The 13,954-nt window shown below is 37.4% G+C and overlaps 3 protein-coding genes across 3 annotated transcripts; 1 reads left to right on the top strand and 2 right to left on the bottom strand.

Annotated features, from left to right (window-relative positions):
* Positions 1-1,858: 1,858 nt before the first annotated feature.
* Positions 1,859-3,296, top strand: LOC144451004 (uncharacterized). Its single transcript, XM_078141763.1, has 2 exons — positions 1,859-1,895; positions 2,482-3,296. Exons 1-2 carry the CDS (start codon positions 1,859-1,861, stop codon positions 3,294-3,296), a joined length of 852 nt encoding a protein of 283 aa, XP_077997889.1.
* Positions 3,297-4,535: 1,239 nt separating this feature from the next.
* Positions 4,536-5,345, bottom strand: LOC144451003 (uncharacterized). The gene has a single exon (XM_078141762.1). The coding sequence runs from the start codon at positions 5,343-5,345 to the stop codon at positions 4,536-4,538; it is 810 nt and encodes a 269-aa protein (XP_077997888.1).
* Positions 5,346-7,421: 2,076 nt separating this feature from the next.
* On the bottom strand, positions 7,422-11,699 carry LOC144451002 (uncharacterized). Its single transcript, XM_078141761.1, has 6 exons — positions 11,672-11,699; positions 10,706-10,918; positions 10,236-10,391; positions 9,517-9,690; positions 8,771-8,833; positions 7,422-8,214 (listed from the first exon to the last, which is right to left on the bottom strand). Exons 1-6 carry the CDS (start codon positions 11,697-11,699, stop codon positions 8,072-8,074), a joined length of 777 nt encoding a protein of 258 aa, XP_077997887.1. The 3' UTR covers positions 7,422-8,071.
* Between the last annotated feature and the right edge of the window lie 2,255 nt (positions 11,700-13,954).

The raw sequence follows: 13,954 nt of genomic DNA, 5'->3' as shown, positions 1-13,954 counted from the left end.
ATTGTACGGAAACAATTTGCTGTGATAGGTAATAGCAAGAATGGGTGCAAGACCATGGAGAGGTCGTAGATCTGTATTAGCCTCTTCCAAGCCCTGCTGTCTGAGTAGTGGTAAATCTTGATAACTCCTGTCAAACCTCAAATTTGGCAGGTTTGTGTAGCCTGTACTAGTCATAGAAACATATCCCTTTTTGTATTTTGAGGGTAAAGTTGTATTCCATATGAGGGAACTTGCTTTAAACGCAGAGCTTTTGTTGTCTAGTAGTCAGTCAGTCTAGTGATAGGTCTTCTCGATCTGAACCAAACAGGGAGGCGACTGACTACAGCTCACGGTACACTTTGAAAGTAGGAACAGAAGCCATAAAGACAGCTGGAAGACGGTAGACCGTGAACGAGGCTGATCCCATAACATTACGCGAGGCGAAGGAAGTTGTTTCTGGATTGCCCCTGTATGTAAATGACAAAATATCCAAATGTATCTTTTAGATATGAATTTGATAATATTTGTACGCTTTGTTATTGTTTATAAGAATTATTTAATGGTTGCATTGTTGGATAACAACATTACAGGCTATTAACGTATTATTTCGTATTTCATTGCTTTCCACGACTACATCACTACATGCCCATGGTTGGTTATTTGATACAACTCTATTACTGCATATAAATGCTTGGTACTCGGCCCAGTTTGAGACACATGAACAGTAAGACAGTGTTTTTTTTTAGCATTTAAAGGTTTTATACAATAAGCAATTAAACTGAAGCTAAATACATTAAAAGGTGTGTCTAAAAAATCGACAGACCAGAAGTATGTCTGCCTGAAAGTGTAATATTGTTTTTTAGGTGGGACGCTTTTAACCAGTTGTTACCTTTAATTGTTTGGATTTTAACTCCTGACAAAATGTATTTTTGTTTGTTAAAATACTTGTTTTGTCTCTTGTAGGGTGACAATGTTGACCTTTATAGGTTATACTGTAACTCAGCTACCCTTTTTAGGTTTTAAAATTTAAGACATCAAGTTGCGTTTGAGAGTATACGTAAGCCTGACATAACTCACCTATGGCACGAGAATTAGATTAAACTTTACTGTTCTGAGACAAGTCCCCCTGACAATGCGCGATGGCAAAAACTGTCTTGTACATGCGAAATCATAAGACGGGTGAAGACGAATGCAGAGACACCAACTGGAGATGTCATTAACATGTATCCCGCCACACCCCAGTCTTTAAACTCCGGGCTTTGACCTAGCCAAGTAGAGATATGTAACATTAGTACATATATCAACCATAACAAAGACTTGTTTTCTGCATGTCCTTTCTTCAATATTTCACGGTGTCATCTGGAACCCCTGGTGCTTCTGTCCCTGTCATGCAACGTGCCCGGGGTTTCGGGCCTCTACCTGCAAACGTTCTATATACTAGTACTCACATGCATACACATATCCACACATATAAATAGAAATATTCAATTATATATATTAAAAATATTTCAAGCAGTGCTGATCGAGCATTGTCAAGTTATTACTGTATATGTTTTCCTTGGGCCTCGAACTCGACTAGTTTGAACAAACTATTTTTGTGGTCCAGCCAGAAGTTCAAGTTATTCTGTTATATATAATACTTTTTTCTCATTGGCGATGTGATTACTTGATTATTTCATTTTCCTCACTTGATATGTAAAAAATTTTCGACCTCTGGCAAATAAATAATATATATATATATAAGTGGAAATGTTGTCTCAGGTGTTAGTCAATCTGATTAAAATCCGATGTAGATGTCGGCTAATCGTTCATTGCTATTTAACCTTCGTTATTTTGCCTGAATTGACCTTCTTGGTACATGTGGCTAAAAAATGTAAACATGTACCAAGAAGGTCAATGTAGGCAAAATAAAGAAGGTAAAATAGCAATGAACGATTAGCCGACATCTACATCGGATTTTAATCAGATTGAGGTGTTAGTATAAATAAGTTAATGCATGAAGTCACGGTTATAGATCAAAGGTCATGTGCAAAGTTGTTGATGACATGAGCTCACCTTGTAATAAAGATGGTGTACTTTGACTAAAGTCTGATATGTCGTCTCGGTGATAGTTATAGTAGCCATAGACTGATCGCAGGCCATAACATCAGGAAAAGTAAAGTTCACTCGAGTTCTCGTGCCATTGGTGAGTTATTTCAGCTTAACATTATATCAACTTTACGTCATGCAAAACTGTAAAAAGCCTAACTCGGTTACAATGTATGCGTTGACCTAACAAGGTATATAGTCATACCGGCAAGGAATCAACCGTGTTACTGTACAAAATGTGTGATGCAGTACTGAAAATTGATAAAATTCGAAATCATATTTTAATAGCTTGTGATGCAGTAATTATTCAATACAATGCGACCATCAAATAAGTATCAGAATTAGACTATAACAAACGTACAGATCCCATTAAATTCTTATCTGAAAGACATATTTGTATATTTTGCTATTTAGATACACAGGCAATGCAGAGACCACAAAACCCTTCACCTCGCGTCATGTTATGGGCTCAGCCTCGTTCACGGTCTACCGTCTTCCAGTTGTCTATGGCTTCTGTCCCCACGTTCAAAGTATACCATGAGCCGTACGCCGTCGCCTCCCTGTTTGGTTCAGATCGACAAAACCCATCACTCTATCCAGAATTACCGGGTCACAGCTACTTAGAAGTAATTAACATGCTGCAAACTGATTATCCTGGAAAAACGGCAGTGTTTGCCAAAGATTTTGCAATTTACCTGCGTGACTACAACGATCTCCCAGCAGGATACATTCATACCTTCCTCATCCAGAATCCTGAAAGGGCAGCTCTCTCATTGTATCGACTTACAATGAAGCTTTTCGATGAACACATGCCTTATGATAAGATATTAGAAGTCATTATAAGAGAACTTGATCTGAAGCCAACGTGGGATCTGTATAAATATGTCACTCAAGAAATGAATCAGAAAGTCGTCATTATATCGTCTGATGACTTGGCTAAGTCACCACGTGAAGTTGTTCAGAAATATTGCAAGGAGACAGGGCTACCCTTCCATGAATCGATGCTCAACTGGAAACCCGGAAATATATCTTGGTGGGCTCAACCATTCCGCGAACCTCCATACATCGGCTACTATACAACTGCGATTTCAAGCTCATGTTTTCTACCACCTAGCAAGAGCTCAACGTCAACACCTGATGGAGAATACATTCCAACTGAAGTGCTGGATATTATCCAGGCAAATCAACCTCTATACGACGAACTGTACAAAAATAGACTGACTGTTTGAAGTTGACCCTTGAAATATTGCCATAAACAACATTATAGAGTATCTACTCCAGTTAATCTTTGACAGTTAAAAAACAATCTTAAAGATAATTTGTAAGCCATACTGACGAGTAACGGGTACTGTAAGTTTATGTATGTTTTTGAATAATTACTTGTGTATAGTGTCTACAAAACACTAATAACTCTCTCTTGATTTCCTTAAGGGAAATTTTTGAAAATAAATTTTAATTAAAAATTATGCATATCGTTGCCTCCCCACCACACATACACACACATACATACACTCACATACATACATACATACATACATACATACATACATACATACAGACAGACAGACAGACAGACAGACAGACAGACAGACAGACACAGACAGACAGACAGACAGACAGACAGACAGACAGATACTTACACGTCTTCTTCTGACTATAGGCCTTGCTTGGCCTCTAATGTCAGGTCTACTTGGTTCTATCAAGGAGTAGGTTTATCTCCGTAAAAGATGAATCTAAGGTGTTGATCCTTCCATAGTTTATCAAGTCTATCTTCAAATGCCTTAATTGTTCTTGCTGAGACAAATGGCGTTAGGGAGCCTATTCCATAAGTCCACACCTCTATGAATGAAGGAGTATTTCCTAACATTAAGTCTTGCAAATTGCTTGTCATACATACATACATACATACATACATACATACATACATACATACATACATACATACATGCACACACATACATACATACATACATACATACATACATACATACATACATACATCAGCTGTACTGTATGCACAATCGAGCACTGCATTTATTGTAATGAAATTTGGTGTATAAGTCTGTTACAGCTGCAAATAAATCTATTTGATGTTTGGTCAAAGTCCGTGGTATTTAGCTTTATTAGTTATAAGCCATTTTTTAATGATTGTGCTGTTTTACCCAAGAATGAAAAATCTAAACTTGCTGCTGGCATGCTATTTCTTTTAAAAGCAACACGTCTTACTTTTGGTTGCAATTTATCAAATGTATGGAGTGGGGGAGAGTCGCACTGCCCCTCCTCCCAATACAAGCTGATTACTAAGAGCATAGTGTGATGGTCTTTGTTATGCTATAAAATGGTTTGTCTAGACTTGGCATTACTAAATAAAATATTTAATTCCTTTGACATTTTTCTGACAAAGCTACTGCACTATAATTTGTAATTGTACTCGCCGTATCTTAAAGAGCTCACTTTTAAAGTCAACGTCAAATTTTTAGCTTGTTTTTGTACAGTTCATCGTATATAGGTTGATTAGCCTTGATCATGACCAACAACTCAGTTGGGATGTCTTCTTCATCAGGTGCCACAGTTGAGCTCTTGCTAGGGGGTAAGAAACACGAGCTTGAAAGTGCAGTTGTATAGTAACTGATATATGGGGGTTGTTGTAGTGGTTGGGCCAAATTTAAACCAGATGTATTTCCTGGTTTCCAGTAGAGCATAGACTCGTGAAATGGCAGGCCTGTCTCACTGCAATATTTTTGAAGAATTTCCCGTGGTGACTGTACTAATTCATCAGATTCTATGATGATGGACTTTTGTTTCAATTCCTGTGTTACATATTTATACAGATCCCACGTTGGTTTCATGTCACTTGATTTTCGAGTGATTTCCACGATCTCACGATGATCAACATTTCCCTGTAAAAGCCTCTTGGTAACGTTATACATGGAGACTATTGACTTTTGAGGATCCCGAATGAGAAACGTATGAATATATCCAGACGGGAGATCCTTCATATCACGAAGGAACAATGCTACATCTTTGGCGATCACCGCAGTGTTTTCCGGATAGTCAGCTTCAAGTCTGCCAATAACGTCTGCATAACTCTGACCTGACAATTTCGGATGTATTGATGGCTCTTCTCGATCTTCACCAAAGAGGTATGCAACGAAATATGGTTCGTGAAACACTTTGAAGGTATAGACTGAAGCCATCGATAATTCAAAGACTGTAGATCGTGAACGGGGCTGAGTCCATACCATGACGCGGGGTAAAGGGTCGCCTTGGCTCTGCATCGTGTATACAAACTTACCTGAAATAAAATCAGTTATGACAAGTAGTGAGTCTATATCTAGTGACCAAAACATCCAATTCCCTAATTTGCATATCACTGATCCAGGCAATTAGATGAACAGTAAGGGGCGAGATTAATAATTCAAAGTAGGATTTAAAAAAAAACTAAATTCTTGTAGGGGTAGGGGCTGGACCATTTTAGTTCTCATCCTACTAATAATATCTCGAACAAATATCGTCAAATCGAGAAATTGAAGAAATTTCGCCATCATTGTAACAGTATGCATGGCATTAAATACATGTTGAAACGATTATCAATATGGCCAATTAAGTTAGAGGGGGGGGGAGGGGTGGTTGATACCTAACAGACGTACGTTTTTGTCCTACATTGAACTATTATTATCGCCACTAATTTCTTTATCAAAAAGCAATGCGTTCGGTTTACAAGGTCGTGAATAGTACGGTTGCACGTAGGTTCACATGTGCCCTCGAGTGTTTGGTTAGTGCCCATCAGGTGATAATATTTATTTAGCGTTTTCAAATTGTCATCGCACAGAGGTCGAAAATGCAGACCTTGACTAGGTCAACTTAGCTTTAACACAGAACTCCGTTTATTTTAGGTTATGCTTAGAGCCTACAATTGTCTTTGATATGCATCAACACCAGAAAGGCTGACAGACGAGATACGAATGATCATGAGCTGCAAGAATTTAACGACCAAATATAGTGCATGTGTCATACAAAATATGTGTCTTTCTCGACGCACTAAATAACGGATATTATTCTACAAACCCTGCTTACACCTTGACCCTGTATTACCCTCGTCGGGTTTTATATTTGAGACTAAGATATCGATCTGACATACGGATAGAAGAATGGAGATAGAACCGCTTTGACAGAGACAATGGAGGGATAAAATCTGATAATTTGGGCTAAAGATGTCTGTTAAAACTTACCGGGTCGTATGCTACTAACCGAGCTTGTCATGATTCTGCATGTTGTGAAATTAAACAGCTCAGATCTCCACCTCGTTCCTGAGCAAAATCTTTGTAATCTGTAAAATTCATCGGCAAAGCTAGTTACATCCGAATGGTCCTGAATTGAATTAAATGGGATGTTTTTGTACTTTTACTTGCGTAAAATAATTTTCCAATGTCTCTTCCTAACAAAAACTGTGCCCATGAAATAAAGAATGCAAACGATTGGTATAAAAAGTAGGTCAACGATTTCAGGTCACTGACAGGTCGAGAAAATAGATATCTACATAAAATTTAAAGTGCACGTACAGCGTTTCACCGTTTTTCTCCCTGAAAAAGACTGAAATACGCACGTATTTTTTGTGCAGGAGACCAACATACAATAATTCTTGTCGTTCGTACAAGGCTGAGGTCAGAATTTACTTGGGGGGGGGGGGGTACTGAGGAGAAAATATTTTGTCCTTAATTTTTGTTTGCTGCCGCCCTTCCCCCGCGCTCTCAAATATGTTCACACCTCCCCCGAAATGAACACATGCCATTTTCGCAGTGATATTAGCTTCTTACATGCAAAAATCGCAGCCCCATTTGAGCTTCAAAATTATTTGAGTCCGCCTTTCAACCCCCAATTTCTTTATGACCCTCCAAATTTCTTCACTATGTGACATGCTCCATTTCCTACCGTAAATTGAAACAGCAGTCTAACGAGTGTGAAAGCTGATTTATGAAATAATAGAATAAATGTCCATCATTCAAGTATGAACTTTTTCTTTATTCCAATAACAAAAAATACCTTGTGTTTTTTTAATCCGTCCTTTTTATCCTTTTCTTACTGTGTTTTTTTTGGAGCGATCGGGAATAGTCATATCATACATAAGGCAAAAAAGTATCAGCATCTGAATATGAAATGCATGGAACGAATAAAGGAGACTACGTCACCATACGATATTACACAACTTTCTGAAATGTGTGAACGTGTATTTTTTTTGCATTTTTTTTTGTAACACTGTCAGCCTCATATATATATATATATATATATGTATATATATATATATATATATATATATATATATATATATATATATATATATATATATATCCCTATCTCTCTCTATCTATCTATCTCTCTCTATCTCCCTATCTATCTATCTATCTATCTATCTATATATCTATCTATCTATCTATCTATCTATCTATCTATCTATCTATCTATCTATCTATCTATCTATCTATCTATCTATCTATAACCTCAGCATATGTAAAATGTCTATGCTGGAGTAAGCAGTGCTCAATACACGTGTATGTAGAGCGGTGTAAATAAAACAGTATCATCTATATATATATATGCGTGCGTGTGTGTGTGTGTGTTTGTGTGTGTGTTAATTGGGTCCACACCCTAAAACCAGCGGCCTCAATGCAATCATGTCTGTCTGTCTAGCTAGCTATCATTGACATGTAGTTTGTGAGATATGAATAACTTTGATAATCAGCTGGCTCTTTGGCTTCCGTGGTGCGTTTTACGTTAAAATGACAATTTTCCATCATCCATATACTTTGTGATTTAAATTGATACATTCTTGGTAAACTCGTAAACACGAGATAAAATCTGTTTTCAAAATAAACTCCGTCGATTTTGATTACAAATACCTACTACAACTCTCAAGACATTAAACTTGATAGGAGTGTCACTGCACATCCGAGAGTAGCATAACACCGCTGTGTTTAAGTTATAATTAAAGAACTGGCTGCTTTTATTAGTTCCCGTTCACAGATTTAGTAGATCCCATGAGTGTATTCCCATCCGTTGGATGAGAGTAATGAATCGATTGGTGATTGGCTGATACCTGTGGTTGCGCTGTTTGTAGATGTCCTAGCATGGCATCACCATTCTGTTGCACTGCAAGAAATGAAATTTCAAAATATTATACATGTATCCCAAACTTGTTTGAATTCTCCAATGAATTCGTATGAAACTCGTCATTAAATCTCATTATCTTTGCAAAGTTCACTGTTGTTTAATTTGGTTGTTGCTAAGGGCGGGACAAGTGATTTCTATACATTTTGTCTTCAATGTTGAAATTCCCCTCACTTCTTATCTTTTCACAAGACCTGCTGATGTATTGCCGATGCTGTGGGTGTTGCTACGGTTGCTATGCAATTTGTCGCTGCATTTGCATTCTTAGTCACTGCAATAATCAAGTGTTGCTACCTCTGTCATTCAGCTTTTGCGATAGTCGTTGTCTTTGTGTCTAAACGTACATTTTTCAATAAAATATACTCTACTGACCTGAACGTACATAATTGAAAAATATCATGGTTACACTTATAATATTATACTTCTATATCAAAATTCTATTTATGTATCAATCAAGTAAATTTTGAATATTCTATATCACAGACCCTCCACCCAGGGTATGGTGGGTGGAGGGTCTATGTCTATATTAACAACATACCACACTGGGTTCTTGTTTCTCCATCCGGTCTTATATTGACAACCGTATCTTTATGTTGGTGTGCTAGATAAAGGAAGAAGAAGTACAAGTAAACATCCCAACCTATTCCAATATATGAATATATGTCTATCTATACCTCGGACCTCGATTGAAGGTCAAGGCTATGTGCTTTAGCAAGTACACGTGACTAAATGTATAAATATATCCTTAAAAATATGGTGTGACGTCACTACCAAGGCTTTCACTTCATTCAGGGGCTAATGACTTACAGATATATCAGGGTATATGTAATTACACAATGAAACTTGTACTGTTTTACGTTATGACATTGCAAATCACTTATAATCTAGACAGTTTAGCTAATAAAAGAGTAGCAGAGGTTCCCCAGTAATTATGTATAGTACGTATTCTAATTCTTTTCAACACACACAGACTGGAGGATGGGACTGACGAACAAGGTCCACTGATTATGCCCGTTGAAACTTAACAATTAAATATACACCTTGACAAATACACCCTCACATCAAGTGTAGGTAGGCTACAAGGTAACGATTAAAACACAACTGGCAGTTAATAAACGAATGCTTTAACAAATTCTGAAACAAAGTTTCTAAATATAAAAACAACTACTAAAAGGTTACATAAAAATTACAAAAATATTTGATAAAATATATAGACTATATACGAGAAATAAAGTGCCCCAAAATACAAAAAATTATTGTCTAGGGAAAAACATAAATATATACCTTTATTCACGTCCATCCAGCTATTGTTTATCTTATCATGTGTTTTCTCCAATAGAAGCGAAGTCTTCCTTAAGAGCCTGAAAACTTTCAGAATCCCAAAACATAACAATCCGCCTATTATTGTATTTAATGCAGTTAAACCCATATCGGTGTAGATGCGTATTGTAGAGTATTCTGGAGAAGAGATGATACAAAGATTGAAAACAGAAAATGATCTTCCTTTCTTCAGCATGGGTAAAGAATAATTAGATTCTCGTTTTGTTGTTTTGAAAATGTGTTCCTTGTAAAAAAAATAAGTTAAATGACTAGGTATATAAATGAAAGTCGAAGTGGTCACTGCTTTCTTCAGAAAACTATAGCAGAACCGTTATACTAACGGTAAAAAAATAATCAATTTAATAGACAACCTCATTTTTCCATCTACCAAGGCAACGGTTTCAATTGTTCTTCCACATTTTACATATATAGTTCTCAACGCATAACTATAACGTCATCACCCAATGTGCGCATTGGTGATAATTTCATAAAACTATTTCAACAGTGATCTTCAAATCTTTTTAAGGTAAAACATTGAAATTACGGTTAAAAGAGCCCATAATACTGCTTTCGGTGTATTCACCCAGACTTGCCATTGACTGGGGTTTAGCGTGATTTTGAGATTATTTGAAAAGAGATATAAAACCTAATAAGCCATGTGCAAATAAGTTGTATTCGCTTACCGTCCATCTCACTGAATACCATTTCGAAGACTGACGGAGCTTCTGTTGTAATTCCGAGAGGCTTTTGTGTGAGATTTACTCCTAAACATTCAAAACGAGGGTCGGATGTTTGACCGTGGTCGATGCATTTACTGCTGGGACATTCGTCGGTACATTCTAGAAAAAAGGTAGAAAGTTGGATGAAATGCCCCATAAGGTCGTAAGGTCAGAAAAGCTAGGATTAAAGTTACACACACACACACACACACACACACACACACACACACACACACACACACACACACACACACACACACACACACACATGCACGCACACAGACACACACATGCACACACACACACGCACGCACGCACGCACACACACACACACACACACATACATACATACATACATACATACATACATACATACATACATACATACATACATACATACATACATACATACATACATTTACATGTTCACCTACTTCGACCATCGACGCTGCTTTGTCCATTTTCAGCCAAGGTGTTTTCCATAGTCTCTGTAGGGGGCGTGCTTTGTTCGTCTTGGTGGCATCGAAAACGTGGTGATATTCCTTCCCCATGATCGATACACATGTCTTCCCGACATGCACCGCCACATCGAGATGGATTGGCATGGACTTGTCCCAGAAAACAAATCATTGTCAATGTGAATACACCTATAAGAAAAACAATGACTAATATTAGACTGAGAGATAAATTTCTGAAAGCTGTGATAATGGCAATGTGGATGAAAAATTAGTATTTATTTTGGATTTTTATTTCATAACAAACTTATTATGTTTTCCTACTTGAAAAAAACCAACAATGTGAAACAACATATACCAAGTCCATATATTGCAAAAACTTTTAAAATGTGTGAAAGTTTGTTTTTGTATGTACATTAACACACTTTTCAGACACTATCTACATTTTAGTAATTTATTGAGGTTATTTGAATTTATTGAATGGACAGTTTTTAAAATATTTTAATTGTTTTCATTTCGGTAGCTACAACAGCTAACCATCATGTTATATTCTCATGCTGGATTTGCAGGTTATGATAATATGTGCACGTGCCTGCCACCACAGACCATGCGGTATAGTCGGGTGTATATATTTCCCAGAGTCGCAAATGGTTGAAATGCTTACTGGTCTGTGATGGCAGGCAATTAAGAAAGTGTTCTGACTATTAAATTCTCTAGATATTGTCATTTACATATCATTTTATATCTGTCTAATAATTCTAGGAGTAATCAAAATTTAATATAATTTGTAGAAATCGAAGCAAGCGGTTCGATGAAAAAACTCGAACTCTTGGTCTTCACTCATCCATATTGTTTTTTGGATACAATCATAATGCTACTTAACTATACAAACATTGTCTGAGAAATGAACAAACTCAAAGATGTGGAAAAATTAGCGCAACTCACCTGCAGCGAACTGGACGTAATTAGCCATGGTGGTATGAGTGAAATAATGACGTGAACATTCCACTATTAAACTCGGAGGACGTAACGTCATTGAACAGTCTATTTATGACGTCATTGTAGCATCCGGCGACGTGCAGATTTTATTGAAATTAGCGTCATTTCCAGAATTCATTCTGTCTTCTTAATCATATAATACCATGACAATGCAACAAGGAAGACGGATGCAATAGATAGTCAACGAGTTCGGGAGGGTTATGTGCCAATAAACGAGGCGTAGCCCCCCGAATTTGTGGCACATAACCCTACCGAACGAGTTGTCTATTTCACTTATACTATGGCGTGATGGGCTGAAACGGATCTTTTTCAAAATTTTGTGTAATTTGTTGCATGCAACTTGAGTGCTGAGCGTAATATAGGTCATACCCCTAAGAAAGAGTGGGTTATGGCTCCATATAACCATGGAAGTATAACCCACTAAATAGTTAGCGTTCAGATTATGTCCGTCACCGCACCGTTTTGCCAGTAATTTCATGTTCACATAGTTGGAGGAAAAACAAAAGAAAGCGAGAGCATTGACACTTGGCGTTGACCTATATATAAACATCTGAGTGTGACCTTTGGCCGATATCGCGCCTGGTGCTAGTGGTCTGAGATGGCATGTGAGGGAATGCATCCGGTACAGTATTCCACGAGCACAGGCACTTGTTTCGCAATCCCCGAGATATGCATCAGAATGTTCCTATCAGAATACAATAAAATATCGATAAGATTGTCGTATTTAGCAAACTATATACGAAATACACTTGTTTCTGTGATCGAGTATTAAAGAGACTCTTCACGGATATAATTTTACCCCTTTCAATGTAGTTGGCTCAGTAAATACGACAATTTTATCGATATTATCGACATATTATTGTATTGTGATAGAAAAATTCTGATACATATCTCGGGAACCAAGGGCCTGTGAGTGTGAGGCCCTTAGCGGGTTGTGTTGAGGGCATACATATCTACTTGTCTGCATGCCTCTATGGATATGCCTGTGTACATACCGTCTGTTTATAATTAGCACGTGTAATAATAATGATAATAATGCGCCTTTCCCCCTGAGAGCTCAAAGCGTTCACGATTATTATCCCTGGCATGGATCAGTGGCAGCAAAACGACCCTTTACACTTCCTCAACTCTCTGGGGAGTGGGGAGCATACAATCCATTTCAGCCTCTATAAGCGCATAGGATTAAAACATTCACATTGCAACCTCTATCCTACCAGGTCCCCAATTATACAGCTGGGTTGACCAAGGCACAGTCATGGTTCAAATCTTGTCCAAGGACTTTAGCCATTCAGAAACAAATGGCAGCGATGGGGCTTGAACTTGCAACCTGCATAATCCAAGCCGACCATGCTAACCATTCGTCCATCATGACTCAATATGTACCCCGTAGACAAACCTGAAAAATAGAAATGATACGACAAAAGTGTCCTTTACTACAGTAATACGGTGGTTCAACAACGTCGTTGAAGACGTTGTGACATGTTGGAACTTAGAAGCAATACCTTCGGACTTGACGCGTGGGATTAACGCCCTCTATCTATTTGATATTAAGTAACTCAGGAATATAAAACGAAATATACGAGTCAAATCGCCGGTGGGGGCGTCCATGCCAAAACAGTTGGTTACTTAGCTTAACTCAGGGCTTAACTCAGGCTAACCTTTCAAATGCTCACTCTTCTGACGTGTATAAATATTTATGGTTTTGTAATCTCTAATCCAATACTATACGTCCTAAGACTACTTTGAGTATAGTGACTTTGAGTATGGTAAGACAATGTTACCAATAGAACTGTGTAATACAAATAGAATTGTTACTAATAGAAATGTAAACACAAAATGGAAATAAAAGGTCTAGTTTTTAAGCATAACCTGTTTTGCTATACTAGAAACCAGACGAACATTTGATGTGGTGAATCATTTATTTCTCTCAATATTGCTTGTGTGTGTGTGTGTGTGTGTGTGTGTGTGTGTGTGTGTGTGTGTGTACGTGTGTGTACGTGCGTGCGTGCGTGCGTGCGTGTGTATGTATGTATGTATGTATGTATGTATGTATGTATGTATGTATGTATGTATGTATGTATGTATGTACATGCATGTATGTGTACTTGTAATTTGCCCATGTTTCTGCCTTGTTGCTTGGAAACTTCAAGATCAGAGCCTGTCAGTTTTAACTTAGTCACATAAACAAACATGGCAACTATGCAATAGAGTATTTATGTAAACTTTATA

This window comes from Glandiceps talaboti, chromosome 20 (genome assembly GCF_964340395.1).
Source record: "Glandiceps talaboti chromosome 20, keGlaTala1.1, whole genome shotgun sequence".
Classification (NCBI taxonomy): Eukaryota; Metazoa; Hemichordata; class Enteropneusta; family Spengelidae; genus Glandiceps; species Glandiceps talaboti.
Note: the sequence above shows the minus strand (reverse complement) of the source record. Positions and strands in the feature narration are given on the sequence as shown.